Source organism: Falco biarmicus, chromosome 3 (assembly GCF_023638135.1).
Source record: "Falco biarmicus isolate bFalBia1 chromosome 3, bFalBia1.pri, whole genome shotgun sequence".
Taxonomy (NCBI): domain Eukaryota; kingdom Metazoa; phylum Chordata; class Aves; order Falconiformes; family Falconidae; genus Falco; species Falco biarmicus.
The window spans coordinates 109,027,651-109,054,062 of record NC_079290.1 but is presented as its reverse complement, the minus strand read 5'-3'; the positions used below and the strand labels follow the sequence as shown (position 1 = coordinate 109,054,062).

At 54.2% G+C, this 26,412-nt stretch overlaps 1 protein-coding gene across 1 annotated transcript in view; it reads left to right on the top strand.

The window, feature by feature from the left end:
• EPHA8 (EPH receptor A8) overlaps window positions 1-26,412 on the top strand; it is a 51,538-nt gene that overhangs the window by 18,727 nt on the left and 6,399 nt on the right. The window contains exons 3-13 of the mRNA XM_056333481.1: window positions 2,945-3,608; window positions 16,779-16,934; window positions 17,782-18,117; window positions 20,825-20,949; window positions 21,128-21,290; window positions 21,768-21,864; window positions 22,510-22,577; window positions 23,109-23,234; window positions 24,082-24,267; window positions 24,891-24,952; window positions 25,337-25,546. Coding sequence (XP_056189456.1) covers window positions 2,945-3,608; window positions 16,779-16,934; window positions 17,782-18,117; window positions 20,825-20,949; window positions 21,128-21,290; window positions 21,768-21,864; window positions 22,510-22,577; window positions 23,109-23,234; window positions 24,082-24,267; window positions 24,891-24,952; window positions 25,337-25,546 — 2,193 coding nt within the window. The remainder of the gene's footprint in view (window positions 1-2,944; window positions 3,609-16,778; window positions 16,935-17,781; window positions 18,118-20,824; window positions 20,950-21,127; window positions 21,291-21,767; window positions 21,865-22,509; window positions 22,578-23,108; window positions 23,235-24,081; window positions 24,268-24,890; window positions 24,953-25,336; window positions 25,547-26,412) is intronic.

Here is a 26,412-nt window from a genome sequence, read left to right as displayed (position 1 = left end):
AGACTGGGATCCCAAGGCACTGCATGCGACCTTGGGAAAGAGCTGGCAGTCCAGTTGCTGTGCAGAAAAGCAGCAAGTTTGAAAGAGTGATGATGCAAATGCAAACCCTCCGAGTCTTCCCCTGTGGTTGATGCTGACCACTGCTGGTGCTTGGAGATGGGTATTTAGCTCTGCTGTCTGCCAGCGGTGAGGATGCTGCCAGCTCTGGCAGCACCACAGTGGCAAGGGGACACTGCTGTTGAGAGCACAGTCACCTCTGCCAGATTTGGGAGAGAAGCGAAAGTCTGGAGGACACTAGCTAGAGGTCAAGGCATTTTGGTGCACACAATAACCTCGTATTTCCCTTGCTGGGCACTCCTAGAGAGCCAGGGATGTTGCAGAGGGGACCTGGCACTGCAGGGAGCATCCCCACTATGCATCCCGCAGCTCTGCCCTCACCTCGCATCTCCTCCCATGCACGGCTCTGCCTCACTTCCCCCCAGGGAACTCAGCAGGGAAAAAGACAGGAAACAGATGTTGTGTTAATTTGTGCTCGATTAATTTCTACAATGACTTCCACCCCCTCTGCAGCACGGGACAAGAGGCAGGAGTGTATCCTGTGTGTCAGCACTTTCTGTGGGCTCACCTCTGGTTGGGGAAACTGAGGCATGAGAGGAGTACCACCGCTTGGCCCTCCAGCAAAGCACACAGGTAGCCTGGCCCCTTCCCACGTTGACCACCTGAGTGCTGGGGAGAAGAGCAGGTCTTCAGTGATCCTAGGACAGACATGGACATTTCTAGCATTCAGAAGAACCAGAATTATTTTTCTCTCCTGGCAGTGGCTTGACTTTCACACCCTTCACCAGCGTATTCCCCTCTGAGCTTTCACTGACGTTTGCACCTGGACCTGCTGCCTTTTCCAGGTCGCTTTAAGGTCTTTAGGAGTGAGAAGGAGAGTTTTCTCCTAAGCAGGATTCTGGGGGAGTTTTGAAGATGTATGGCACTGAAATGACTTCTAGCACTAGAAGTACAGCAGCACCTCCTCCGCAGGGCTGCAGGTCGGGGAGGTTAAATGAGGAAGAACTTTCCCATCTGAGAGGGGAGAAGGGAGCGGGCTGTCTTACAGGTATCACTGATAACCTCTTGCCAATATCTCCCTTGTTATCCACTGATAACCCAGAACTTGCCAATGTTCTGGAGGTGTGATGCCCTCCCTTAGCTGTGTCCTGCCCTTGCAGTGCTGGCAGCCCTATAGCAAGGCTGTGGGGTGCCTGTCCCAGGAGATCTGTATCCTCGCCAGCTCCCACAGTCACTGGGGTGAAGTCCTCAGGCTCACCCCCTCCGAGATGAGTATCAGGCTCCTCTCTGGGATGATGTTGGTTTTGTGTCCGTAATGGAACACAGGTCACCACTCGCACAAGAAAACACCATTTTTGTCCTGTCAGAGCAAGCCCAGAGGTTTATTTTAATGCACTTGCAATGCTGCTTAAAAGATTTGTTTTCCTGCTCTGTGCACTGCTGCTGGAGCTTTTCTTGGCTCCCCCAGCCCCCCCAGACAGCACACAGACTGGCAGGGCACATGGGGTGCCATGGTGGGGGGTGCTCCCTGTCAGCTGCCTTTGGGGGTGCGCTGAGGCTGTGTGGGGTGATGGTTTGGTAGGCAGAGCAACAAGTGCCGCAGGGGTGCCAGTACCTTCCCAGCTTCTGCAGGGTTGTGTCTGTAGACTGGGGCATGATGGTGGTGGGACTCAAGCATCTTCAAAGCCTGTTGCTACATCCAGGGAGAAGTCAGAAGATTTGAAGTCCTCTGCATCTCTTCCTCCTCCTCCTTCTCCCATAAGAATAATTCAGGGGTCCCAACCCGTCCATGGGAGATGTGATTGGGGTGCCTGGTTTGGACAGGAATGTGAGCTGAAGAGGTGGTGGGAAGCCTCCAGAGAAGAGAAGGTCTGTGGGTCCTGGTGAGGGGTTGGTGAGGGTGGAGAGGGAGCCATGTGAAGCAAAGGAGAGCCCGCAGAAGTGTCCTGTAGCCCTCAACAGCTCTGCTCAACCTGTCCCTCAGCTATGGAGCTCATTTGTACGCAGAATCTCACTACTCCTCACTTCTCAGCAGTTACACCCGCTAAGCACCCCTCTCCTAGATGACACAAGTGTCCCTGCCCCTCTAAACTCACTCAGACCCCTCCACTGCAATCGTGCTTGCTGCAACCTGCTTTTGTGCAGCATCTGCTCCCCAAGCTCACCCTGCTGCCACTGCTACACTGAATTTTAACCCCAGAGTTGCCAAGCTTTAAGCCCCTGGGGTCCTAGAGCCACCCCCCTCCCCCACTCCAGCCTCTCAGCTCACACTGAGGGCTCACACTGAGGAATCACACTGACACCACCTTGCCTGGGAAGAAGGGGGCTCTGAGCCCCTGTGGATCCCCGTTTCTTGCTGGAAGTCCCGTGTTCACTGCATGCTTCCCCTTCACCCCGCGGCAGGCACCCTGAAACTCCTTCTCCAGCTGGGAAGTGGCCTGTGGAGATGGAATGAGCCAGAAGAGATGTGGGGGAGCAGCAGGCAGGTGCCTTCCTGCTGCTGCTGTGAATGGTGGGTTGAGCACCAAGAGAAGGGATGTGCACGTGTGGTCTGGAGGGTTTGGAGCCTTCCCAAACACCCACTGCCCCCAGCTTCTGCCATCAGATCAGAGTTGTGCAAGCAATCCCATCCACAGACAGGGGTGGGCTTCACCCAGCTCTGCATCAGGGTGGGCTGTGAGAATTACTGCCCAAATTAGTGCTGGGTAAAGTCTATTCATCCTCATTTTGCTTTGGCCAGTAGCAGCAGCAATCTCTCATCCAGATGCAGCTGCTGGAGCAGAGGGAGTTGATCACGGGGTGGGTGATAGCCCAGACTCCTGCATGTCTTGCCCTTGCCAGGCTTTCGGGGACATCTGGAATGACCTGTTCTCTCTCTGTCCCGCAGTGGGATTCAATCAATGAAATGGATGAGTTTTTCAGCCCCATCCACACCTACCAGGTCTGTAATGTCATGACCCCCAACCAGAACAACTGGCTACGGACCAACTGGGTTCAACGGGATGGCGCGCGGCGGGTCTATGCAGAGATTAAATTCACACTGCGGGACTGTAACAGCATGCCGGGTGTGCTGGGCACCTGCAAGGAGACTTTCAACCTCTACTACCTGGAGTCCGACCGGGACCTGGGCACCAGCACCCGGGAGAGCCAGTTTATGAAGATCGACACCATCGCAGCTGATGAGAGCTTCACCAACGTGGACCTGGGGGTGAGGCGCCTGAAGCTGAACACGGAGGTGCGGGGCGTGGGACCACTGAGCAAGAGGGGTTTCTACTTGGCCTTCCAGGACATAGGCGCTTGCATCGCCATTGTTTCCGTGCGGGTCTACTACAAGAAGTGCCCGGCGATGGTGAGGAATTTAGCATCCTTCTCCGAGGCTGTGACTGGGGCAGACTCATCCTCCTTGGTGGAAGTGCGGGGAGAGTGCGTGGGCCATTCGGAGGAGAGGGACACCCCCAAAATGTACTGCAGTGCCGAGGGAGAATGGCTGGTGCCCATTGGGAAGTGCGTGTGCAGTGCTGGCTATGAAGAGCAGCGGGATTCCTGCATGGGTGAGTCCCTGCTTCTTACTGGCGGTGCCTGCAAGGGGCTCTCGCCTCTTTGGGGAAGGGCTGAGGACAGAAACCTGCTCACAAGACAGAAGCCTGGCCTCTGTGGAGGCCAAGGGCTGCCCAAACCTTTGCTGGATGGCTTCATGCTTCCAAAATGTGCCACTGGTACCACCAGCAAGCCCTTTGGGCACTCCTGTGAGCATGGTTGTGACAGGTCTTGGTGCACAGGGCATGGCTTTGTGATGGGGGCTGGCACGGGGACAAGGACTGCCCTGGCTCCATCTTCCCCTACCGTGGAGTGCGTGGCCCAGAGGTCCCAGACCAGTGCCCCCAGCAGCTCTGGCTCGTGCTGAGTCCCAAACCAGTGCCCCCAGCAGCTCTGGCTGGTGCTGAGATCCCTGCTGGTGCACTCCAGCAAAGCACAGCTCAGCCTCTCCAACATGCCCCGCCGCTCGCTTCCCTTTGGCAGTGGATTTTGAAAGCCAGGAAAGCAAAAAGAAAAAACACCGAGCTTTTACAAAACAAGGTTATTGTGTCCATCCATCACCCCTCCCTGGGGCTGCTGCAGAGCACTGTCATCTGGGGGTCCAGAGAGCCTTCCTGGGGGTCCTCTGTGCCACTGGGCAGGCTTCAAGCTGCTGACTGTACAAACTGTGATAAGGAAGCAGGGTGACCAGCAGCAGCCACGCACCAGGTACAGGGATGTGTGTGTACAGAGCACAGCGCTCGGGGCTCCCCGTGAGAGCCCTCCAGGCAGATTTGTTTGCTCTTGGTTTCTTTATGGGACGTGTTTAGGGGAGCAGCACAAATAAGAGTGCGGGGCCTTTGTTTGAGTTTGTCTCTCTCAAGTGGAGCATTTGTCTTAGGGAGACTTAACGCAAGGTTAGGACGTCCAACGCCAGACTGGAACGGATCCAGGTGCTGCTGGGACCAGCACCGGCCCCAGCGGGTCCCCAGCTACACAGAGTGGGAAGGACGGGCAGAATAAATGCTTCTATCCGCAACTCCTTCTGTCTGTGCCCATTGATTTGAAAGTCAACCTGGGATGGATCTGATAATTTAGAAAGGGTTGTCTTCTCCCACGCTAAAGAGTGGCTGCAAAGCGTGCATGGGGCCAGCCATGTGCTGCCGTGGGAGGGGGCACTAGTATGGGTCCCAGCCCCATGACTGCAGGGAGGTTTGGTTCAAAAGGGCCAAACACCCCCTCCCCATATTCCCCTCCTGCAGTCCCATGCAGCAGACTCTGCCCCAGGGCATCACCACCCTAAAGCTTGAAGGCTGAGGGAAGCCCTGGCATCGGCGTTGTGCTCAGCCTGCCTCATTTTCCTGTGCTCCCTTGGACGTGTGTCTCTCTCCTGGGAACAAAGCTGTGGAAAAGCTCCTTCTCTGCCCTCCTGCCCTTTCCTGGTGGGATTTCCCCTGTCCATAGGCCGGGCATAGGAGGAAGCACGGTCCAGCCTGCCTCCCCAGCTGGGGGACACACAGGCAGAAGCTGGACCTTCTGCATGCAGCTGCACTCAGGTCCACGCTGCTCAACCAGCGATGCTCCTGGTGAAGCTCTCCGGGGCTTGTGTCATCACAGGACAGAAATGTCACCGGCCTTTCATGGACCTCAGAGTCATCTTGCCCTCCTGCCTCCCCCATCCCATTTCTCCAGCTCCTAGCACAGGGAGTTCGATAGCCCCACGTCAAGTGAGCAGGGGCATCACCTCCTGCCTCCTGTCTCCTTTGGCAGGTGGGTGTGGAGCAGGAGTACATATATTTACAGACGAAAGCAAACAGATGCAAATCTCTGATCTAAGCTTCTTGTGCCTGATTGGGGCAGAGTTCATTTTTCACAGTGAAAAGTGCCTTTCCAGAATGATTTATAACCCCAGTGGATCTGTCGGAGTTGGAAATTAGCTGTTTTAATTGTCAGGTGGACAAAAGCAGGATTCCAGTGGCTGTTGCCCCAGCAATTTTTCATTCTCCTTCACAGGGATGAGATGATATAAATCACTCCTTGTGGCCCTAATAATCTTTCTATAAATATCAGGGAAATTCATTTTTTGCTTGGGGGAAAAAATTAGAGAAAAGATACTTTGCTTCTATGGCAGTGTTTAAAATGTGATTCCAAATTAATTTCCTTCTGCCTTTCACAGCCAGACGCCTTATTTGTCAAAGCTAAAGATGTTTGAACAGTGGAGGTTTCTCCCCCTCCTCTTTAATGTTCATTTTTCTAAGGACCTGCCAGAGTGATGGAAGACAGTTCAGGAAACCAGATCATGGCCAGAGCTGTTCCCAGCTCTTCAGAGGAGAAGTAAGGTTGTGCCACAGAGCTGGGAAGGACAGGGTGAGGTGGGACATGGTGGAGGATGCGTAGAAACGTGGGGAACTTCTCTGCCTTTTGTCCCCTTGACTTTCAGCCACCAGCTTGGATGCCCCTTTTTTTTGGGGGGGTGGGGTGGGGGGGTGGCTGGGATCGCTGACTCCTTGCACTTGCCCCAGTGGGATCCACATGTTTCATCTTGTTGTGGTGTCCTGGTGTTTGCCATAAAGATGTGAGGGGCAGTTCTCATGGGATCAGGGGACCAGATCGAGGCACTAAGGTCAGGACCATGCTAAGGATGCCAGCTAGCCTGGCATCAGCTGTGTCACAGCCCCGCACTGCCCAAGACATTTGTCCCCCGTATCTGTGCCTCAGGCATCTGCCTGATCTTCAGAGACACAGGACCCCCTTTTCCAGCTGTGGCTGGGCACAGGTGCTGCAGTGCCTTCCTGGGCAGAACCTGGGTTTGAGCATGAATTGCCACAGCTGCTGATGGGGTCCTGGGGTCTTCCAGCTCCTAAAATTCCCAGCTTCTAGTCCCACGGCATCTTCTGCCACAACCACCCCAAGGATGAAACCCCGGGGGGGGGATGTCTCTTCCAGGGCAGCACAGCCCTGCTGCCCCACTTGCTTTTCCCCTCCGTTTTCAAGGCTCTGAAGGACTTTGCTTCTCTCACCCCCATCATCCACAGCCAGCCTTGGATGCGCTGCTCTTTCCTCCTTGAAATGCATCAGTCCGCAGCAAGACACGTTAGTATCTCTTACACACAGCAAATAGCAACTGCTCTGCCTAAATAGCAGAATAAGCAATAGCATAAGTGAAAAGGAACTGTCCCAGCAATTTATCAGATAAGAAAACAATCAGCATAATTCACCTTATTTATATGCAGCTGCTGCACAGGACAAATAGAGACCCATTTCAATAAGGTCAGTGCAATTAGAGAAATGAGAAAGGGGAGCACTTTAACCCTGGCTCTGCTTCTGTGGGAAGGGAAGAAACCCATAAGCCGCCTCCTCAAACAGCCAAGAGGCTGAGAGCTGGGACACGCGGATGGATGGGGAGGTGGACAGGGTGGCTCACGCAGGTGAGGACAGTGGCTTTCCACCCCCCCACCTCCTACCAGCCCCAGCCAGACCCTCTTTGGGGTGGGCTGCCCGGCTCCTGAGCCACCAAGGTTTTGAGCCCATGGTCCTTGCACCAGGGTCAGCCTTTTGGGCTGGATCTGGATTAGTCCTTGGGCTGCATCTGTCACCAGCTATCAGTGAGCAAAACTGGAAAGCTGGGCTAAAATCTGTTTAGCTGATGATGAGTTTTGCGTGCACAGAGCTGGTTTGGAGTATCAGCAGCACTGCTATGGCTATGGATCATGGTGCTGCTCTCTGGGAGCTGACACAAACCCACCCACCCACCCAGCCACCAGTCACAGAGACCTCCAGGAGTGCAGAATCTCCCAGGAAGGATGTTTTCTTTAACATACAAATGAAAAAGGGTCAAACAGAAGGAACAGGCCCACTTCCCTGTTGTCAGAGCAGGTGGATGAGCCTTCAGCAGAAATGCCATTAAAAAGAGTGCCTTTGAGGTATATCCATGGGTTTCTGGAGCAGTTCAGAATTTTTCTCTAAAGTTTGGGACTGGGCATCTTAGCCTCAAGATTGCTCTGGGTGCTTTCCTTCTGCTGTGCTCGGTGGCTTCAGCTTGGCTCTTGCCTTTGCCTGGAAAACAGTGATGAGGGAGCAACAATTAAGCAATTGCTGCTCTATCAGCCTGTTTGCACAGGAGGATGGGTGTTTGTAGCCTGCCAGGGCTGAGCCAGAACAGCTACCAAACAAGGGTCTGATGTGTGCGGCTGAATGAGGATCTGACCCTGGGGTAGACTTTATCCAGCTGTGCTTAAGCCAAAAAAAAAAAAATAATGGCCTGTGTCCTCTGGACAAGGAGAAGAGAGGGAGGCTGTCACTGCCTAGACCCTTTCCTCTCCATCTCCCAAACTGGAGGAGAGATGGGAATAGGAGAAGGGCTGCTGGCCCCTGATGGACAGACCCCTCTGCTGCTGGGCTGTCCCACCCCTCCTGTGTGTGGCACATGGCTGGTGGAAATAGATCTGGAGAGTCTGGTTAGCAATCTGGAAGCTGGTTAATTTTTTCCAGTTGGTGGGATTCACGCTGATGAACCAATCAGCACATTTAATGTACCTTAAACCTTCCTCGTGGGCAACTTTAATCGAGCAATTAAAGCGCTACAGCATTGCTAATTAAGAGGAGAAAATACCCGGCTTGGTAATTACGTGCCTGTGAATACAGTTTTGCATCCACGGACCTTTATGAAGCAAGTCAGTGGGGACTGACTTTCCAGCTGGTGGGGCAAGGGGGGAGCAGTGCTATAGGGCACGAGAGGAGGGGAACCCCTATTCCAGCTGCACCCCATCACACATGTACCCTGCTGGTGGGCACAACCCTGGCCACCCAGGAGGAGGGTAAGCCCTCCAAATGCCAGGGAACACAATGGCACGGGTGAAGCCGTTGGCAGGGGAAGCCAGGTCAGAGATGTGGGCTCCAGCTGTGCTCTGCTGGGCAATGACCTGTGGCCACAGCAGCAAACCTTTGCAGCTGTGTGAACAGATGTGGTCCAGCTGCTGATGCTGAAAGGGGAGGAAAGGTGGAGGCATGCGACCTGCCCTCTTTGAGATTGGGTGCAAGGGGACAGACCCCTCTGCCCAGTGCACTGCACATGGGGATGCTGCTTGCCCCTGGGTACTAACCCAGGGAGACCACGGCCCGTGCTCCTTTCTTTCAGTGCAGCAGGGGTGGAGAAGCACACAGAGAGGAGGAAAGAGATGCTAGTGAGTTAAGGGAGCCCACCAGATCCCTGCTCCATTCCCTACTCTTCCCAAACTCCTTCTCCCTTCCTAAGTCAGAGATGGTCTGAGAAGCCCTGGGCTTCTCTCGCTCCCATTTTTCTGGCAACAGTGATTTTTTCTCCTACCTGTGTACAAACATCGCAGGGCAACCATGAGCTCCTTGTGTTGTGTCTTCACGTGGAACAGCCGATAGAGGCTGGTCAGTTGGCAATGGGACACTGCTCTTGCTGGGCTGACTCCAAGCAAAACCCCTTTTTCCTGGTTCTGGGCTACACAGGGGCCCCCAAAATGCACCTGGGGGTCACACATGCCTCTCGGTCAGCAAACCTGGGATTTCAGCTTCCAGGCTGCGCTCCACCTCCCTTAGGTCCTGCCTATGCATATATACCATGTGTCAAGGGGACAGATAAATGTATGTCAAAATACCCTGTCACTGCAGCTCTGGACAAACACGCTGGAATATGTTTCACATTTCTTTGCAAATTGGTGCGGATTTCAAGGAGATTTTCAATGCAAGTCCCAGCGCACACGTGCCAGCTCCGAACCGCAGGCTTGGTGCCTGTGTTGCACTCAGTGATGCCTGCTCAGAGCCTCCGGTGCCTGCTGGCAGGGTACCAGGTGGTCATACCCAGAGTTAGACTGCACCAGTGCCCTGGGTGCCCACCACGTAGGGTTTCTGCCATGACTGTACCAAAATAAACCTTTCAAGGGCAGGAGCAGTGATAGTTTCAAAGACGCGCTAGGGGAGTTATGCAAACGGCCTTTCCGTGACGCCAGGCAAGAAAATCAAAGGAACTTAGTGGCTCACAAGATTTTCATTATTGGTTTGCAAGCCAGTCAGCTGCTTTGTAAAATGCAGGCAATACTGGATGTTAAGATTATATCACCTTCTGCTTATCCCATGCAAAGCCCTGTATCCTATAAAAAAAAAAAAAAGAAAATAATTTGTTTTCCAAATCATATAATCTCGGACTATTCAGGACCCAGGTATCAGACTTCAGATGGGAGCAGACTGCAAAGACAATGTCTCAGGGACACAACCCGCTTGCCAGGTTCGGGATGGACGTTAGGAAAAACTTCTTCCCCTGGAGGATTATCCAGCCTTGGGATGGGATCCTTGGACTCACACTTGATTTGTACCAGGACTTCCAGGTTATAGTTCCAGATCTGGCTGCTAATCAGCCTGTATGGATCCCAGATCTTCTGGGCTGCCCATGCATGGCTAATTCAGCTCAACAAGCACGCTGGAGAAGGCAGGGCACAGGGTGAGGTGATCTCAGCATGTCCAGCATCTTCATCCCTTCCTCTAACACTCCAGCAAGTGGCCAATTGCATTTTCTAGGAAAACAAAAAAAAGCAGCCCCCCCCCCCACACACACACCTAAAACGATATTTTTTTTCTGGTTAGGAACAGAGAAAAAGGGCAGAGATGACTGCAGAGCTGCCTTTCCCCCACCAACAGAACAGTGTTTTGTGTCCCTGGCTGAATATTTTATTGTTTGTCACTTTTCCTCTGAGTTTGGTGTGTTTAGCCGCTGACGTGGATGAAGGGTGAGAATGATGCTAGACTGGAGTTCAGGGTATTGATGGGGATGAAACAAATTTCATTTGTGCTTGGTAGGTCTCTGTAGTCCCTGTAAGAAGTGCTGAAGAGCAGCGGGACTGTGATGGATGGATCTGGCAACTCTCAAAGACCTTTACCAGCTTTGGAATGTGGGGTTTTTTTGGTTTGCAATCTTTTTCTCCACAGAATTTGCCCAGGTGCAGGTCGTGGGCACAGGTTGTTGCTCTGGATGTGAGGTACCACTGTTCAGGTGCCTGGGAAGCTGTTGTTGGGGAATTTAGAAATAGGCAGCTTGTGGGAAAACCCCGGCATTTTGTACCAGCACTGACACTGGGGATGGTGTAACGCAATGGGAGGCTGGGGAGCCTAAATTCGCTACTGGCATATTTGGAGGTTGGGTGTGATTGCCTTGCGTGGGGAAGATGCTTTTCATCCCACGGAGCAGTAGGACTGTGCCAAAAATTTGTTCTGTACTCGACATGAGATCCAGATCCCACTCGTGTCACCACTTCTTGTGTGACAACTTCTTCCCCTTCCTGAAAACAAGATGCTGCCTCTGACACTTCCCCATGAAGGAGAAAGGGATCCAGAAGCTGGTGGTGCTCAGCTGTGCGGGGGTGAGGGCTGTGCTGTTCCCTGTGATGCTCTTCATTCTGCTTCTGCTGGAGTGCTGGGCACCCTTGATTTTAAAGCTCAGCCCCTGTATGCATCCATAGCCGTCTGCATGTGTGCATCCCCTCCAAAGCTGCATACCAGTTCCTGCAGGGGTTGGGATTAAATCCTTGGTATTTTGCATGTCCTTTCCTCATTTAAGGATATTTGCTCCCTGAAGCCTTGCAGCAGGGATGCAGGGTTGCCTCCAGCACTGCCATCTGCACCAGTGGCTCCCATTTGGCCCCGCTCCCTCCTGAACGCCGCGTTTTCTGGGTTTGTTTTTCATCCGGTGAAAACTGTGGGGTTTTTTTTTCAGAAGCCTTGGATAGTTCTGTCTAAAATTCCACTACAAAACTGAGTTTTGGAAACAGCTTTTTTCTAATTCTAGCATTAAGCCACCTGTTTCCATCCAACTCCTGCAAGCTGTAGCGTTTCTCCAGATAAGTTTTATATAAAAGCCTTCACTCTGAGAGCGTGCCAGGCTGCCTCACCTACGTCAGTCTGCACAGCACCACCCCGGCTCCGCTCCCACAGAAGGGTTCAGATGTTTCCTGTTTTGTTGGGTTTTGCTTGTTTTTTTCTAAAAGATGTAGGGAAGAAGAGCAGGAGTGCTTTCCAAAGTACTGTATTCCAAGCAAGAGGCAAGACCTGCTGATCTTTCTGTGGCAGCACCATGCAGATACCCAGTTTGGGATGCAGCCAGTCTGGAACACCATGGTTCCAGTTTACCCAGCACTACAAGTGGAATTACTCTAGTTGGAAGAGCAGGGTCCTTCTTACACAACATGTCCTGGTGGCTGTGAAATCTGGGTGTTGGGCAAGAAGCTGTGCAGGATGCCCTTTGCTGCATGTGCCGTTTGCTTGCAGCCTGATATGGAGGGTTTTGCCAGCTTTGCAAAATCTTCATGGGTGAAAACTCCCCTCTGTCCCCCTCTCTGCAACATGCCGGGTGCAAAGGAGTGCTGGATGTGTTGAATGATGGGGGAAGGACCAAGGAGTGGGGAGGTGATGTGAGGTGGAGTCTGGGGTGATATGAGGCAAATTCAGGTTTGTATAGTGGTGTGATGAGTTGTAAGGTAATATTGGGGGTGGAAAGCGTTGTGAGCTGTGCAAAGGAGCTGCAGGGTGGGAACTGGGCTGTTCCCACTCAGGGGCTAGGGGTAAGGCAGTGGTCTGGGGTGTGAGAGAGTGCAGGGGCAAGCAGCACACAAAGGGTGCACTGAGCATCAGGAGGGCTGCAGAGCAATGTGTGATCTACAGACCAAGAATTTACCTGAGGAAAAAAAAAAAAAAGCCACCCCAGCCAGCCCCCCAGACCCCCTCCAGACTACTGACCAACCTGGGGACGCAGCCTGGGATTGCAGGGAAAGGGGACACAGCCTTGCAAAACCACAAGGTCTGGGGCAAGGAGGTGGATGCCTCCTTTTAAGACATGACTGTGAGTAACATGCTTCTGTTTCAGTGTCTGTGTCATGTAGGAGCTGAGGTTGGAGGCATCATGCCTAAACTGGATTGAAAGGAGCTGGGATTTTCTGTGCCAGCTTCTCCCGCAGCCTGGAGGGCTCTGGGACCAGTGCCTGTCTCTGGCTGTCACAGTGGCTCTGACACCCTCATTTCCATCTCTTATCTCCTCCCAGCACTGCCAAAGGGAGAAACGCTGCTGCTCTTCTGCTGCTTGTTGATGCTCAGCTTTGTTGCAGGGTCGGGGAGGTGGGCAATCGGTGGCACCAGTGCTGCTAAGCTGCCCCATGGCACCCTCTCAGCCATGCCCTCACCCTGGCCAAACCTCCTGGGCTGAATATGGAGCCGAGAGGGAGCGACACGGGGTTGATGCTCGCATTTGCAGCAGCACTGAAGTCACCCTTAGTGGTCCCACCAGGGCCACCTGCAGAGCGCTAGTCCCAGATGGCAACTTCAGCCTGAGAAGAGTGGCTCATTCTCAGCTAGCATCTCCCCGACAGGTTCATCTATCATCTCCTGAGCTCTGCCAGCTTATTAGCAGATGTTGTCCTGTCCCCAGAGGATGGAGAGGGAGGGAAACAAATGGACCGAACTACAGATGGCTGGCAGAGCCCTACCCATGCTCACTGTTTCTGAGACAAACCTGCTGCTCTGGGGCCCCTTGGGCAAGCGATGTGTGAGAGAGTGGGGCTGATGGGCTGGGAAAAAACAGGCACGATGTGCTGTGCAGGGTGGGGGGCTCAGTGGATGCCCCGTGGTATTGACCCCAAACAGGTTGGGATGGCAGTTGGGGACCCACCTAGGTGACAGAGGGCTGGGGATGCACTGTGCCAAGCACAGGTTTAGTGTTGGTTTCTGTAGGCTCTGCTTGTGACACTGGCCCAGCCAAGTGTCTGGGCTGTAAGCACAGTGTAGATGTGCAAGTCTTGAGCTGGGCTGCAGGTGAAGGTCTGCTGCTGTCCCACGTGCACTGTGAAACCACCCTGTGAGATGAAACTGCAAGGACAGTCAGCCTTGGCTGGGTTTTACAGGAGGAATGGCACTGGGGCCAGAAGGACACCGATAGCAGGACTTCTGGTGGTCCACAGAGGGGACCAGAGATCCTCAGACACAGAGGAAGGTTATCAGTTGCATGCAATAATTTAAAATACAAACATCCCTATCTTCTGCAGGGCTCCTGGGGGGGCACTTGTGGCAGACAGCAGTAGCTGGTTGCTGTGAAGACAGCAGGACAACCATTCTGCACCTCCCTGGTGGGCAGCTTCAGATTTTGGTGGCTTCAGTGTGTGCTTACAGCCATGGCTCTGGAGCCCTGTAAATTTTAGACCTGGTGCATTTCACTGAATTTTTCTTGCTGGCCACTTCTCTTCTGCTTTGCTTTTACCACAGCTAACCCAGGAGGTCCTGGTCTTCCACGTGTCACTGGCCTGGCACGAGAGAGCTCAATCCAGAGCAGGACATGCCTGTCATTCTCTACTGCAGGGATTTCATCTCTTGTGCAGGTTCCAGGCTGGTGCCCTCTCCCATGCCTGCTTTGCACGTGTGTCCTTCTTCCATCCAAAGCAAGCACTGAGACACACAGAGGTGTCTGACCCCATCCAGAGCGGTGCCTGCCCCAGCCCCAGTTGCTCTCCCACCTCCTCACATGCTCAGCTGTCCAGGTGCCAGGAGGTAGTTCCCAACAGCTCTGACCTGGTGCACATATTCACCTATAGCTTGTCATTTAGGATGATTTTCCCCCTGAATGCATCTAAAATAATTGTGAATCATTGCTACAGGTAATTAATGATGTTTGGGGTTTTTTTACAGCATTAAATGCTAAGTGATAACAGTTGCTGGGTGCAAATCTGCTGCGCTTCGTGTTCTCATCCTTCCTGCTGGCCTGTCTCTTCATACCTGATGTAGCACTGATTTCTCTGCCCTTGATTAAATATTAGGAGAGGGGGGGGAACCACTCCAGGTGTCTTTTGAATCAGGAGTCCCTGGTTGCCGCAGGGATAGAGATGATGGGGGTTTGCAGGTCCGAGGGGCATTGGCAGAGGTTGAAGGCAGCAGATCCTGACATGCACGCTGCCCAGCACGGACCGTGGGGCTGTCTCATTGCTTGCTTCCCATCTGGTAGACTGTGCTCATGCTGCATTTTCATCCTTTTCCACAGGGAAAAGCTGGGAACTTTTCTTTCTTAAAGATTTGCTGGTTCCGCCCACCCCCCCCCCCCCCCCAGCTAGCTACCTCCCAGATTTGTCCCCACCTGAGAACAGGGTGTGCCAGCACTCATCTCAGCCTTACACCCCAAACCAAGGGGTGGAACACTGGAGGGTGTTGCAGTGTTAGGCAGAGGGCACCTGGTAACGGCAGAGCATCCCTGCTTCTCTTGACGTGTGGCATCATGAGGACCAGTCAGCACCAGGGTTTAGCAAATGTCCCAGGCTGTCCTTGGTGCAGCTGGCTGGGGACAGCGCACCCCCTCTCCCAGCTCTGTCTTTCCTCTGTTCTTTCCTCTTCTGCTGCCTCTGAGGAGGTGAAAGGAGTCGAGAGAGCTGGGGAGCAAAGCCAGCCCCAGGCCGCTGCAATTTCCTTGTGAGTCCCATCTGCCTTCCCTCGCATCCCCATGTCTGGGCATTTCTGCTCCTTGCTCTGATGCCCTTTGGGAAGTGGAGAAGCAGGAATTTAGGAACAAACTCTGGAACTTCTGGAGGAACAAACTCTGGAACTGCTGGCCTTTGCTTTTTCCAGCCTGCTGTACCAAAATGTGAGACCAGTCCACGATACCAGCATCTCTGGCACATGCAGCACGCGTACATCCCTCTGCTGGTATTGCTTCCCTGACTTTAAAGTAGCCTTTGGTGCAAAACTGCCCCAGAAACTGGTGACAGGGTCTGAAGAGGGACTAGCAAGCCATCAGGGATGTGTGTGGCTGGAGCACTGCCTTCAGCTGCCATTGCTGGTCAGCAGCTTAGTTATAAAGAGGCTGTTGTATCACTGTGTACGTTGGTAGCAGTCAGTCTGGGGAGATCAGTGGCAAGGAAAGGGAGTGTTATTAATAAGAAAACAAATCAGCACCTAGAAGCAGAACAGACAGCACAGAGGGACCCAGACCACCAGGGATACTGGATCACAAACAAAACCCTTCTACATGTTTGGAAGAAAAATTGAGGCTGTATGTAGAGCTGGCCACTGGGGGTAAAGACAGGAAAATGAAGGTATTACTACCTCAGCAGGGAAAAACAGAAATGAGTCAGAGCCAGAAATAATGCTTGAATCACTGGAACTGGTCCTAGAAGTAGTTGATGAATACGGGGACCCAGACAGAGCCTGTTTTTCCTTACTTGGAATCAAAATCTGCAAAAGAGGACAGATCCTTCCACCCCCAGACAGATACCTGACATGCCACATGTCACTCTTGAGCTAATCGATTTGCCTAACGCGAGATGAGTTGTTTGTGTGACAAATGAATCACCCGCGGGGCTGCTGGGAGAAGTGGGGGTAGGATGGAGCAGACTGATGCAAGCCCTGGCGTGGGATGAGCGGCTGCTCCTGCCACACAGCCCCCAGCACCAGGAGGAGGGGAAGAAACTGAAGGCGGGTTGTGTTGGTTGTGTTGGTTGTGTTGCTGGAAAAAAAACTCAGGCTGGCTGGTTTGGTCTTGCTGTCCCTCCACCGAGAGCAAACAGCACGCATTTTCCTTTGGTTTGTGCAAGGAAATGTGTTGCTTTGTGCAGCAGCAGCACACCGAGGGGGGTTGCAGGGGGACCTGCACCATGTCCCAAGTGTTTTAATTCTTCAAGTTGCCCATGTGGGTGCCCTTGGGTGTCTGGGCGCACCCAGCATGTGTAGCATGGTGACCACTGTGAGGTGAGGACTGTGCTGTAAATTTGCCCAGTAAATGATGGTTCTTAGAAGAGTTTACAAGGTGATTTCCAGTGCTGCCTGGTTTGAGCTTCCAAGCGTTCTCTGCCCTGGGCCAGAGGGGTGGCTGCAGGAGGGAGAGCTCTGGGCACCGATCAAGGAAAGCACCTCAAGCTTTGCAGCCAGCTCACAAAAAGCAGAAACAACCAAGTCTGCTTGTGAAACAGTGGAGAACAGGTACCAGCATGGCAAGAAGTACAGCCTGGGGGAGAGACAAAAGCAGTTTTCACAGAGCCCGGTTTCCAGCTGGACAGCTGGAGGGGGGCTCACCCAGCACTGGGGGGAGGGCTGGCTCCCATGCTCTGGGATGGGGGTGAGAGCGGGGTGCAGCTTTGTGCTGGCGGGGTCTGCCAGGCCATGGCATGCACCTCATCCAGGTGCATCCCTCTGACCTCTGCCGCTTCCCTCCTCTGCAGCCTGCCAGCTGGGATTCTACAAGTCAGCCCCTGGGGACCAGCTCTGTGCAAAGTGCCCCTTGCACAGCCACTCGGAGAGCCGGGCAGCCCGCGTGTGCCGCTGCGACAGCAGCTTCTACAGGGCGGTGCAGGACCCCCCCTCGGCCGCCTGCACGCGTGAGTACCCCCGCTGCCCAGGTCTGTGCTGTGGTGGGGCAGGCATCATGTTCTGACCCAGCAGATGCTCCCTGGCAGAGAGCAGCATGCACCATTGCCTCTGTGCACACTGCCCCGTGCACTGCAGCAGCCTTTCAACCCCAGGACACCCTTTGGCACATGGGATGGGACCCTCTTAGCTGCACTCCCCCACTGCCCTCTGTCTCATCCTCAGGTGTTGCTGTGCTCTCTGTTGCTGTGGGGGAACAGTGGCACCAGGGTTTGTCATACGGGTTCTGCTCAGCCCTCTGCAATATGCTGCTCTGAGGGGCATCCCCAGAGGAGTCCTCTCTGTACTGGGTCCAGCAGGGCAGAAAGGTGTGGGGCTGCTAGCTGAAACCAGGGTGAAAGACAGGTCAGCAACATCTGACTTGTGTTTCCCTAGGGGATATCCACCCCGGATTGCTAATCTCCCCAGGAGATGCGGGTTTACCCTTCCCTTCAGATGAGCAGGTCCTGTCCTCCACTGTCCAGCCCATCATACACCTTGGCTCTTCCTCCAAAATCTTCATGCATCGCCATCGCTTCCTGCTTCCCCCAGACAAACACCAGCTCTTGCCTGCCTGGCATTTGGCATCCTGATCCAGAGCATCTTACCTCCATGACATTTCACCCTGAGACCCGTCTGTGTCTTTGCTGTCTTCTCTTTGGAGCATTTTCCCCTCTGGGCAGCCCTGTGCTCCCTGTAGCATCGTACATACGCGCAGGTACATGCTGCCCAAGATGCATCTCCCCATGGGTCCTCACCCTACCAGTCCTGATACCTTCAGCAGCCCCCGCTCTGCCTGACCCTCTGCTTCTTTTCCAGGCCCCCCCTCTGCTCCCGTCAACCTGATCTCCAGTGTAAACGGCACCTCGGTGACACTGGAGTGGGGCCCACCCCTGGACAAGGGGGGACGCGCTGATATCGTGTACAACGTGGTCTGCAGGCGCTGTGCGGGGGACGCTGGCCAGTGCGAGGCGTGTGGCAGTGGGATCCGCTTTTTGCCCCAGCAGATGAGCCTGGTGCAGGGAGCACTGACGGTCACCAACCTCCTGGCCCACACCAACTACTCCTTTTGGGTGGAGGCTGTCAACGGTGTCTCTGACCTCAGCCTGGAGTCCCGGAGAGCTGCAGTTGCCAACATCACGACAAACCAGGCAGGTAGGAGGAGCAGACACCCCCCCTCAGGCTTTGCCTGCACGGGTGTTGCTGATGTAGCTCCAACATTGCCCCAGCCAGTATCTGCAGGAGCCACAACCTGCCCTAGCAGCCAAGGGCTGGTTTGGTGATGGGCATGAGACACCCACGAGGGCTGACCCCTGTCCTCTCTGCTGATGAAGGTAGGTTCAGGGAGCTGGGTTGGGTTGGAGACAAGCTACTGCCCAAGGCAACCCTTACCCTTCTCTGGTTCACCGTTGCTCGTCATCCTTTTCTTCCACTTCAGCCTGTAACTGCTGGCGGAGGCTCCTTTTCTGTAGGAGACGGGGGACACAGAGAACACTTGTTTATTGACAGGAACACTAAACAGAACACGAATCTTTCAGGCTCTTCCTTCAGCCTTCTGTCCCTTTCCAAGGGGCCAAGCCATAGTTCATCCTCTGCTCTTAACTTGTAGAGGAATTATAGGGGAATGAAGGCAGGTTAATTAACATTGATAATATACAGCTGTGGGCTGGCTTCAGGGGCGGTGGGTTGGCTGACGTGGATAAGGTGCTGCTGTGGCTGGTTCCTGCTAAGTAGTTAAATAGCTCTGAAGGGCATGGAGGAGGACCTCTGGATGGAGAGAGGCCTGGAGGAAGCAGCGGGAGGAGAGTGAGAGCCAGCCCTGGGTGGAGGAGAGACAAGGAGAAGGATGCAGCAGAGGCAAGAAGCAGGGTGGACTGGCCTGAAGAGGATGAAGAAACAGCACGAGCAGTAGATGACCTTGTGAAACCTTGTGGGGCATTGGTGGCTGTGCTAGGGCAAGGTGTGCTAACTAGTTATTGAAGTTAACCTGGGATGTGATGGTAAAAGCCTTGTTGCAGCCTACTAGTTTGCTAGTGCTGCGACATTAACTCACCCTGATGCCAGGCCCTGGCAAGTGACAGCAATTTTTGCTGGGAAAAGTCTCTCCTGTGCACATCTCATCTTTGCAAATCCCTTGCTGTGAAATGCTCTCTCCTAGGAGGTACCTCTGAGCAATGCTCTAGCCCAGCTGGGCTAGGACCTCGCTCCAGGGTCATCTGGGCATCTCCCCATTGCAGAGCCCAGCCAAGCCCCTTTCCATGGAGCGTGCTGCGTGGGCAGAGGGGACAGGGCAGGGCCTGACCCTCCTTGTTAATCCTCCCCATTGGAAATGAGCCCACAGGAGCCCCTTGTGATGCTGAGCCCCTTCTGCTCTCATAGCAGTGGTGCCAGCAGGAGAAACCTGGGAGCCTCGCTGGGTTAGCTCATGGCTGGCAGGAGAACAAGGCCCTTTTGTTCCTAGTGCCTGCCCATAGTGCTCCTTCAGCCCTCTCCAAACAGCTCAGTCCCACTGGCTTCCCTCCTGCATGAGTCCTCCTAGCGCTGACAAGCAGCATCAGCCTGGTGCCTTGAAGGGGGATGCTCTCGGGAAGGGCTGAATATTCTCATTTCAACCTCTCTGGTGGAAAGTGGATGCTGGGCAGTGAAACCAGCGGGGCTGGGAAGTTAGTAGTGACTGAAGTTCAGATGCTGTGCCTGCATGGTGCTCCAGCTGCTGCCCACCACAGAGCATCGCTGCCCACCAGAAGGGGCTGAGGGAGACCAACAGTACTGCACAGGGTGGCTTGCCCATGCTGGGTGCTGGTTGCTATTGTGTGTCCCCCCCAGCCCCAGGTGGCTGAGCGGGGCAGGAGTGGCCGAAGCAGAGATGCCCTGGGGCTGTTTGGAGAGGTGGGGTTGCATGTGCCCATGGGGTTTTGCTGATTCCCACCATCCCACCCTGACCCAGCTCTCTGACGTCCTGTGTCCCAACAGTGATTTCTGCTTCTCAGAGGAGCCAGCCCAAAGATGAACAGAGCTGAAAGTGCTACCTTTCAGTCCTGGGTGCCCTGCTGCTGCTGCAGCCTCTGTGCTACTCCGATGACACCCCTGAGCTGCAGCCACGGCAGATGGCAGCTCCGTCTTCCCCAAAGCTGCCACATACCCTTTTTCACCCAGCAGTTAGGGTCACAGGTGGTGCCTGAACCCTCTCCATGAGTTCATGGTTATGGAGATGGGTCTCCATGAGGACCCAGTGGCTGTGCCTGGCCATTGCAGCATCCACCACACATCCTAGGGTCCTTCCAGGAGGGATTTTTCCAGCAGGAAAAAAGGCCATTGAGCTGGCTCCCCCAGCTGCAACAGCTCCAGTTCAGGAATGGCAGGTAAAGACTGATTCACAGGCTCCCAACTCAGGCCCAGGTAGATGACAAGTATCTCAGGGCAGGAGACCACCCCCAGGGCACCTTTAGACTGATGCTCAGTCCCTGATCACCCCTCTGGGCAATTACCCTCTCTCCCCCTTACCCAGGTGGTGCAGGGGGGTCAGGGTCTTTCTGGGGTCTCTACAGCCTCCTTTCTGGCTCTGGATCAAAGCCTGTCCCCTCCTGCCTATGCTGGGACAGTGCCCTCCTCTTTAATCTCCTCAGTGCCTGCTCGCTCCATGGGAAAGAGATTGAGGCAACTGAAGCGAATAAAATCTGTTTGCAAGCCCCTTTACAGCACTCATCTCCACATGGCTTTAATTAAAACAGAAACATGGTCTAAACCAGGGGTCCTGCCTGGGGCTCCAGCTCCTCCCTTCCCTGCTGCTGTGTCCTGCTGCTCCCACCCATGCAGGACCCCCGCCAGCAGGCACCTAACACTCTGCTGTCTGCATCCCCAGCCCCGTCCCAGGTGGTGGTGGTCCACCAGGAGAGCACGGGCCAGAACAGCGTCACCTTGCTGTGGCAAGAGCCAGACCAGCCCAATGGCATCATCCTGGAGTATGAGATCAAGTACTATGAGAAGGTAACGCTGAGCTGAGTGCCGCAGAGCGGTCCCAGCGTGGCAGATTTAGATGGGGGCATGATGGTTTAAATCCTGCTGGTACAATTGCTGCTATCAGCCAGCACAAAGGACCATTTTGGAAGACTGTGGTTGCTGTGCTGATGCAGCAAGGTTTTTTTGGTGGTGTTTTTTTCCTCAGGACAAGGAAATGCAGAGCTATTCGACACTGAAATCCAAGGGCACCACTGCCACCATCTCTGGGCTCAAGCCTGCAACCCGCTACATTTTCCAGGTTCGGGCTCGCACTTCTGCTGGCTGCGGGAGGTTCAGTCAGACTGTGGAGGTGGAAACGGGGAAGCCAGGTGAGTGTGTGCAGCTGTGGGATGTGGGAAGTGTGGGGTAGGGAGCATGGGGGTGGTGATGCCCTTCTCCCTGGCCGTTGTTCTTCTGCCACACAGGGAGTGAGGCTGGAGGCATGTCTCCTGCAGTTTCAGCCTGCAGGGCTTGCTTGGCCTTGCCCTCCTGAGATGTGCTAATACATTAGAAAGAAGAGGGAGGAAGGACATAGCAGTTAGGGCAGAAAAGACTGAAGAAGAGGTCCTGAGGCTCCAGGCTCCTCTGTGCACTGGTTTGCTGTATCACCATGGCTTTCCCAGATCTGTGCTTGGTTTCCCTGTGTGTAAACGGTCCCTGTACACTAGGAGAGCCCAAAAGCTAGGCTGGATGGGGGATGGCACTTTATCTTTGAAGACCATGACCCCACCAGGGTAGGGAAGTTCCTGAGCTCAGCAAAGTGCTCCCTACTCCAGCTCTCCTCGTTCCTATCCTGCTTCTTCCAGTCTCTCTCCGGTACGACACAATGACAATCGTCTGGATCTGCCTGACACTCATCACTGGCCTTGTTGCGTTGTTGGTGGTCCTGATCTGCAAGAAGAGGTAAGTGTTTTCTGGAGGTCAGGGCAGCTTGTCACCAAGTGGGGCAGGAGGGATGGGAGAGCTTGGGTGCAACTTTTCTCCTCTCAGTTTGCCCAGAGTATCCGTAGGTCAGGGGTTAAGAAGCAACCAAGAGACTTTGTTTAGGGGTCACCCTGCCTTCACTTTCCCTGAGGCAAAGCCAATCTCCAGACCTTCCCTTAATGCCACCAGGCTGAATAGCAGTAGTGACACCAACAGTGATAGCCATAGCAATACCAGTACCAGCACAAGGGCTGACTGGATGGGCTAGGGGGAGTGGAGACAGCTCTTCTCCATCAAAAAGAGCCAAGAGGGACTGTGTGTGCTACATCTCAGCATGGCTGAGCCAGGCATGTGGAGCACACATGCCATTGCCCAGAGCAGACCGAAGGGCTGCAGCTTTTAGAGCTGTCAAGCCTTGGAGAGCACCTGGAAAGTATCTTGCTCCAGGCCAAAGTGTCTGTCCAGCAAGATGCGGGGATGCAGCTGGTGGAGGACCAGGTGTTAGCTCCAGCTCCTCCTGGGCTGCCTACAGCCCTGCATGCACCGCCTTCCACCCTGCTTTTGGGTTGCTTGTGAGAGTGAGGGATGGGCACACCTCTTCTGACCCTTGTGTCCCCATGGCAGGCACTGTGGGTACAGCAAAGCTTTCCAGGACTCCGATGAGGAGAAGATGCATTATCAGAATGGGCAAGGTAGGAACCCCCCTGCTGCTGCTCCTGGGGTGTGAGGGATCTCAGCCCTGTGGATGGACAGGGACCTCCTGGCACTGCTGTGGTTTCCAGGGGTGAGGGGCTTGACCACTGCCTGCTTCTGGGGATGCGTCTAGGAGAGCTGAGCAGGAGCTCTGATCCCAGGGGCAGCCTGGTAATGGGGTTGAAGGGTTGTACAGCGTGAGATAAGACTGTGGCAGGTTCCTCCCAGACACCAGCAGGCCTGAAGAGTAGAAAATTCATCACAGGTGAGGGGTGGGAGCAGGGGGGTGATGCTGAGGGACAATCACATGGAGGAGACCTGGGTAGCCATGTCCTGGCCTGCTCTGAGGACACTACTATGCCAAAGAGCACCTTAGATTTCCTTGGAGCTGCAGCCTCTGTGGCTCCTCAGCATGTCAACCCAAGAAGTCCTGCCCCTGCCCATCCTCTGCCCAGCTGCTGGGTGCCCCTACTTGTCAGCAAGGCTGCTTGAAAGAGCTTACCTCCTCTCTCCCTTTTGAAACCCGGCAGTGAAATTCCCCGAGTCCAAGTTCTATGTGGATCCCCACACATACGAGGACCCCTGCCAAGCCGTGCATGAGTTCACCCGTGAAATCGAGGCCTCCCGGATCAAGATTGAGAAGGTCATTGGGTCTGGTGAGTCCCTGGGCCAGGCTGCCTCTTTGCATCTGCTCAGGGCAATTCATGGCCCGAGGTTGTGCCGTCCTCGTGGCTCACTGGGACCGTAGCAGGCTGTGCAGCACTGGCACAGCGTTCCACCAGGGCTTCAGCTGCTCCTTATCCTTCTGAGGTCAAACTCATGGAGACACTGGGATTTTTTTAGGTTTTTGGATTGGGTTTTTTTTTGGTGCATGAAATAAACTCTTTGGAGGCAGCCTGGTGCAGAGGGTTGCTGTCAGCCAGCGTGGCACTGACAGCTCAGGCTGACACAGCAGATGGCTCAGCCTGTCCTGCATGGGTGCTCCAACGTGGCCACCCTGCTTGGAAAGCTCAGAGCAAGTGGCTGGGGTGACAAGATGCAAATGGAATTCTAAGGAAAAATGGTAAATTTTCAGAACAAAAGGGATTTTTGCATAGGAGCAGGGACTTGCAGGGAAGCACAGGGCAGAGACAGAGCAGGAACTTCACCAGCAGCACCCCAAGGGCTTACCCCTGAGCAGCATTAGGAAGCGTGGCTGAGAGACATCCCTGCTGCTTTAAGAGACTCCCAAATTTGTTCATTAAAAGTGGTAAAGCGAGGGCCACTGTAATCACCACTCTAGGCCCACCGCCTTCAGTAAAAGGCAGCAGAGAACTGGTTTCTGCTATTTCTGCCCAGTTCCCAGACGTGGCACGAGTACTTTCTGTACTCGGAGAGCCCAGGAATCCTGAGGGGCTGGAGCATGCTGTGAGCATCCCAGCAGACTGGGTGATCCCTGGTGCTGGTGAGTCAGCGCAAGAAGCTGAGGAGCTCCCCATGCCCTCATCTTCCCTTGCCTTGCAGGGGAGTCGGGAGAGGTGTGCTACGGCCGCCTGAAGCTGCCGGGGAAGAGGGAGATTCCCGTAGCCATCAAGGCACTGAAAGCAGGCTACACGGAGAAGCAGAGACGGGACTTCCTGAGCGAAGCCAGCATCATGGCACAGTTCGACCATCCCAACGTCATCCACCTGGAGGGGGTGGTGACCAGGAGTATGTGGCTGGCAGGGATGGGATGCTACGGTGGGGCAGAACTGGGCAGCATCTCCCTGTGGGCACCCTGGGAGACGGGGGTCAGGGCTCACTTTGGGTGCGCTCCATCCTTCAGCTGCCCTGGTTGCTGGGTCATCAGATGTCCATTTAGCCAGGGTCACCTCCATCCCACCCCCTCGCCTTCTCTTACAGGACAAACTTTCCACGTGGCAGTTCCCCACCTTGCTCCGCATTGTGCCCCAGGTCAGGTTCATCAGTTTAGGAGATGTCCTACCCATTAGCATTTATTTTAAAGGCTGTCTGTATTAAATCATTACTTGAAGTCTTCCTCCAAAAAGGCACATTCTGATGCAAAGCGGTATGCTAATGGCATGCAGATTTCAGCAGGATAATGAAGCTGACCTAGCCACATCAATAGCACTTGGAGGGAGGGGTAAGCTTCAGGTTTATTGCCACATCCCCACTGTTGTCCCTGTCCTGCGTGGTGCAGGGGTGAGACGGCTCTGCAGGGCTGCGGGAGATCCACAGGCCTGGATTCATGTCTCTCCAAGCAAAAGCCTGGCACTGGGCTTCCCGGAGGAAGGTGACTTCTCTGCTAACTTGACCTCCCTTGTCTTCTGCAGGCAAATTGGTAATGATTGTTACTGAATACATGGAGAACGGCTCGCTAGACACCTTCCTCAGGGTAAGGAGCTCTTTTGTGTTTTTATTCATTGCACATCCCCCTGGGCTATGTGGCTGGAGGAGAGGCTGGTTCCTGCTTCTCAGCCTCACGGCCACTGCAACCCCTGTACCGGAGTGTGTGCTCAGGGCTGTCACCTCTCCAGCATCCAGGGCATCTCAGCCAGCTCCCCAGCGTGGCACTGCAAAGGCAGGGACACCTGCCTGAGTGACATGTCCGAGGCACTGGGAGGGCTGGAAGGGGGCTGGGGAGGCAGAAGAGTGGGGCTGTGGTTAGAGGAGGTACTAAGCCAAAGACGAGAGGTACCAGGGCGTTAGTTTAACAAAGGCAGCATTTCTAGGATGCTGGTGGAAACCACAAATGAACTCTGGGTTATTTTCTTTCTAGAAACGTGATGGGCAGTTTACCATCATCCAGCTGGTGGGCATGTTGCGTGGCATCGGAGCGGGTATGAGGTACCTGTCTGACCTGGGCTATGTGCACCGGGACCTGGCTGCCCGCAACATCCTGGTGAACAGCAACCTGGTCTGCAAAGTGTCTGATTTTGGCCTCTCACGCATCCTGGAGGATGACCCCGATGCCGCGTACACCACCACGGTGCGTGGCTCCTAGCATTGCAGTCTTGGTGACCCTTACTGATAGTGACTGTGGTGGGAGAGTCGGACACTGTCAAGCTAGGCAGGGCAGGAATGGAGCTAGTCACCTTGCTGTTGATACCTGAACCAAGAGCATGAACACAAAGAGCTTCTGAGCCTTCATGCATTGTCCTTCATGCAAGGACATCCCAACGCTGAAGTGTGAAGTAAAAATAAGAGAAGCAGGGCGGGAGAGCAGGGAGCTCATCAAACCTCCCCAGCCAACAGCTCCCGTGGGCACGCATGGCCCACTGCACAGGGATGCTCCCACGTCCCCGTTGGAGCCCTTCCCTAGACTGTGTAGCTCCATCCATGTCTTCAGTTGTCCTAGGGCCGTTGGGCAGTAGGTGGGTGTTACAATACGCTCCCCAGTGGTGTGGCCACACACTAGTTTTTCCATATGACTTTTCCTCATTCAGAGGTGTGGAAAGGGCAGCAATTGGCTTTGCAACGTAAGCAATTTTGGTTTAATGTAGAATACTTTCATCTGTGAAGCCATTTTAAGATTTTTCTGGATAACCTGGCAGCCTTAGAGCTTGGTGTGCTCATCCACTGGAGGTCCTCAGAGGCAAAATGAGGGAATGTTCTCTTTTTGCTCCTCTCTGGCCATGAAAGGCATTAGTGTGCTCCACAGGCACACCTCTGGCTGGGAAAATGTGGTGGATAGATGATTCCTGATGCAGGCCAGTTTGAAGCTGCAGCTGAGGAGTCTGAGCATCATTTTTCAGAAGGACCGAGGCTAGAGAAGCAGAAAGAGCTTCAGGTTGCTTTGCAGTAGCTGATGGCAATGCAGAGCATGGCCCAAAGTGGTTGCAGCTCTGAGGGATG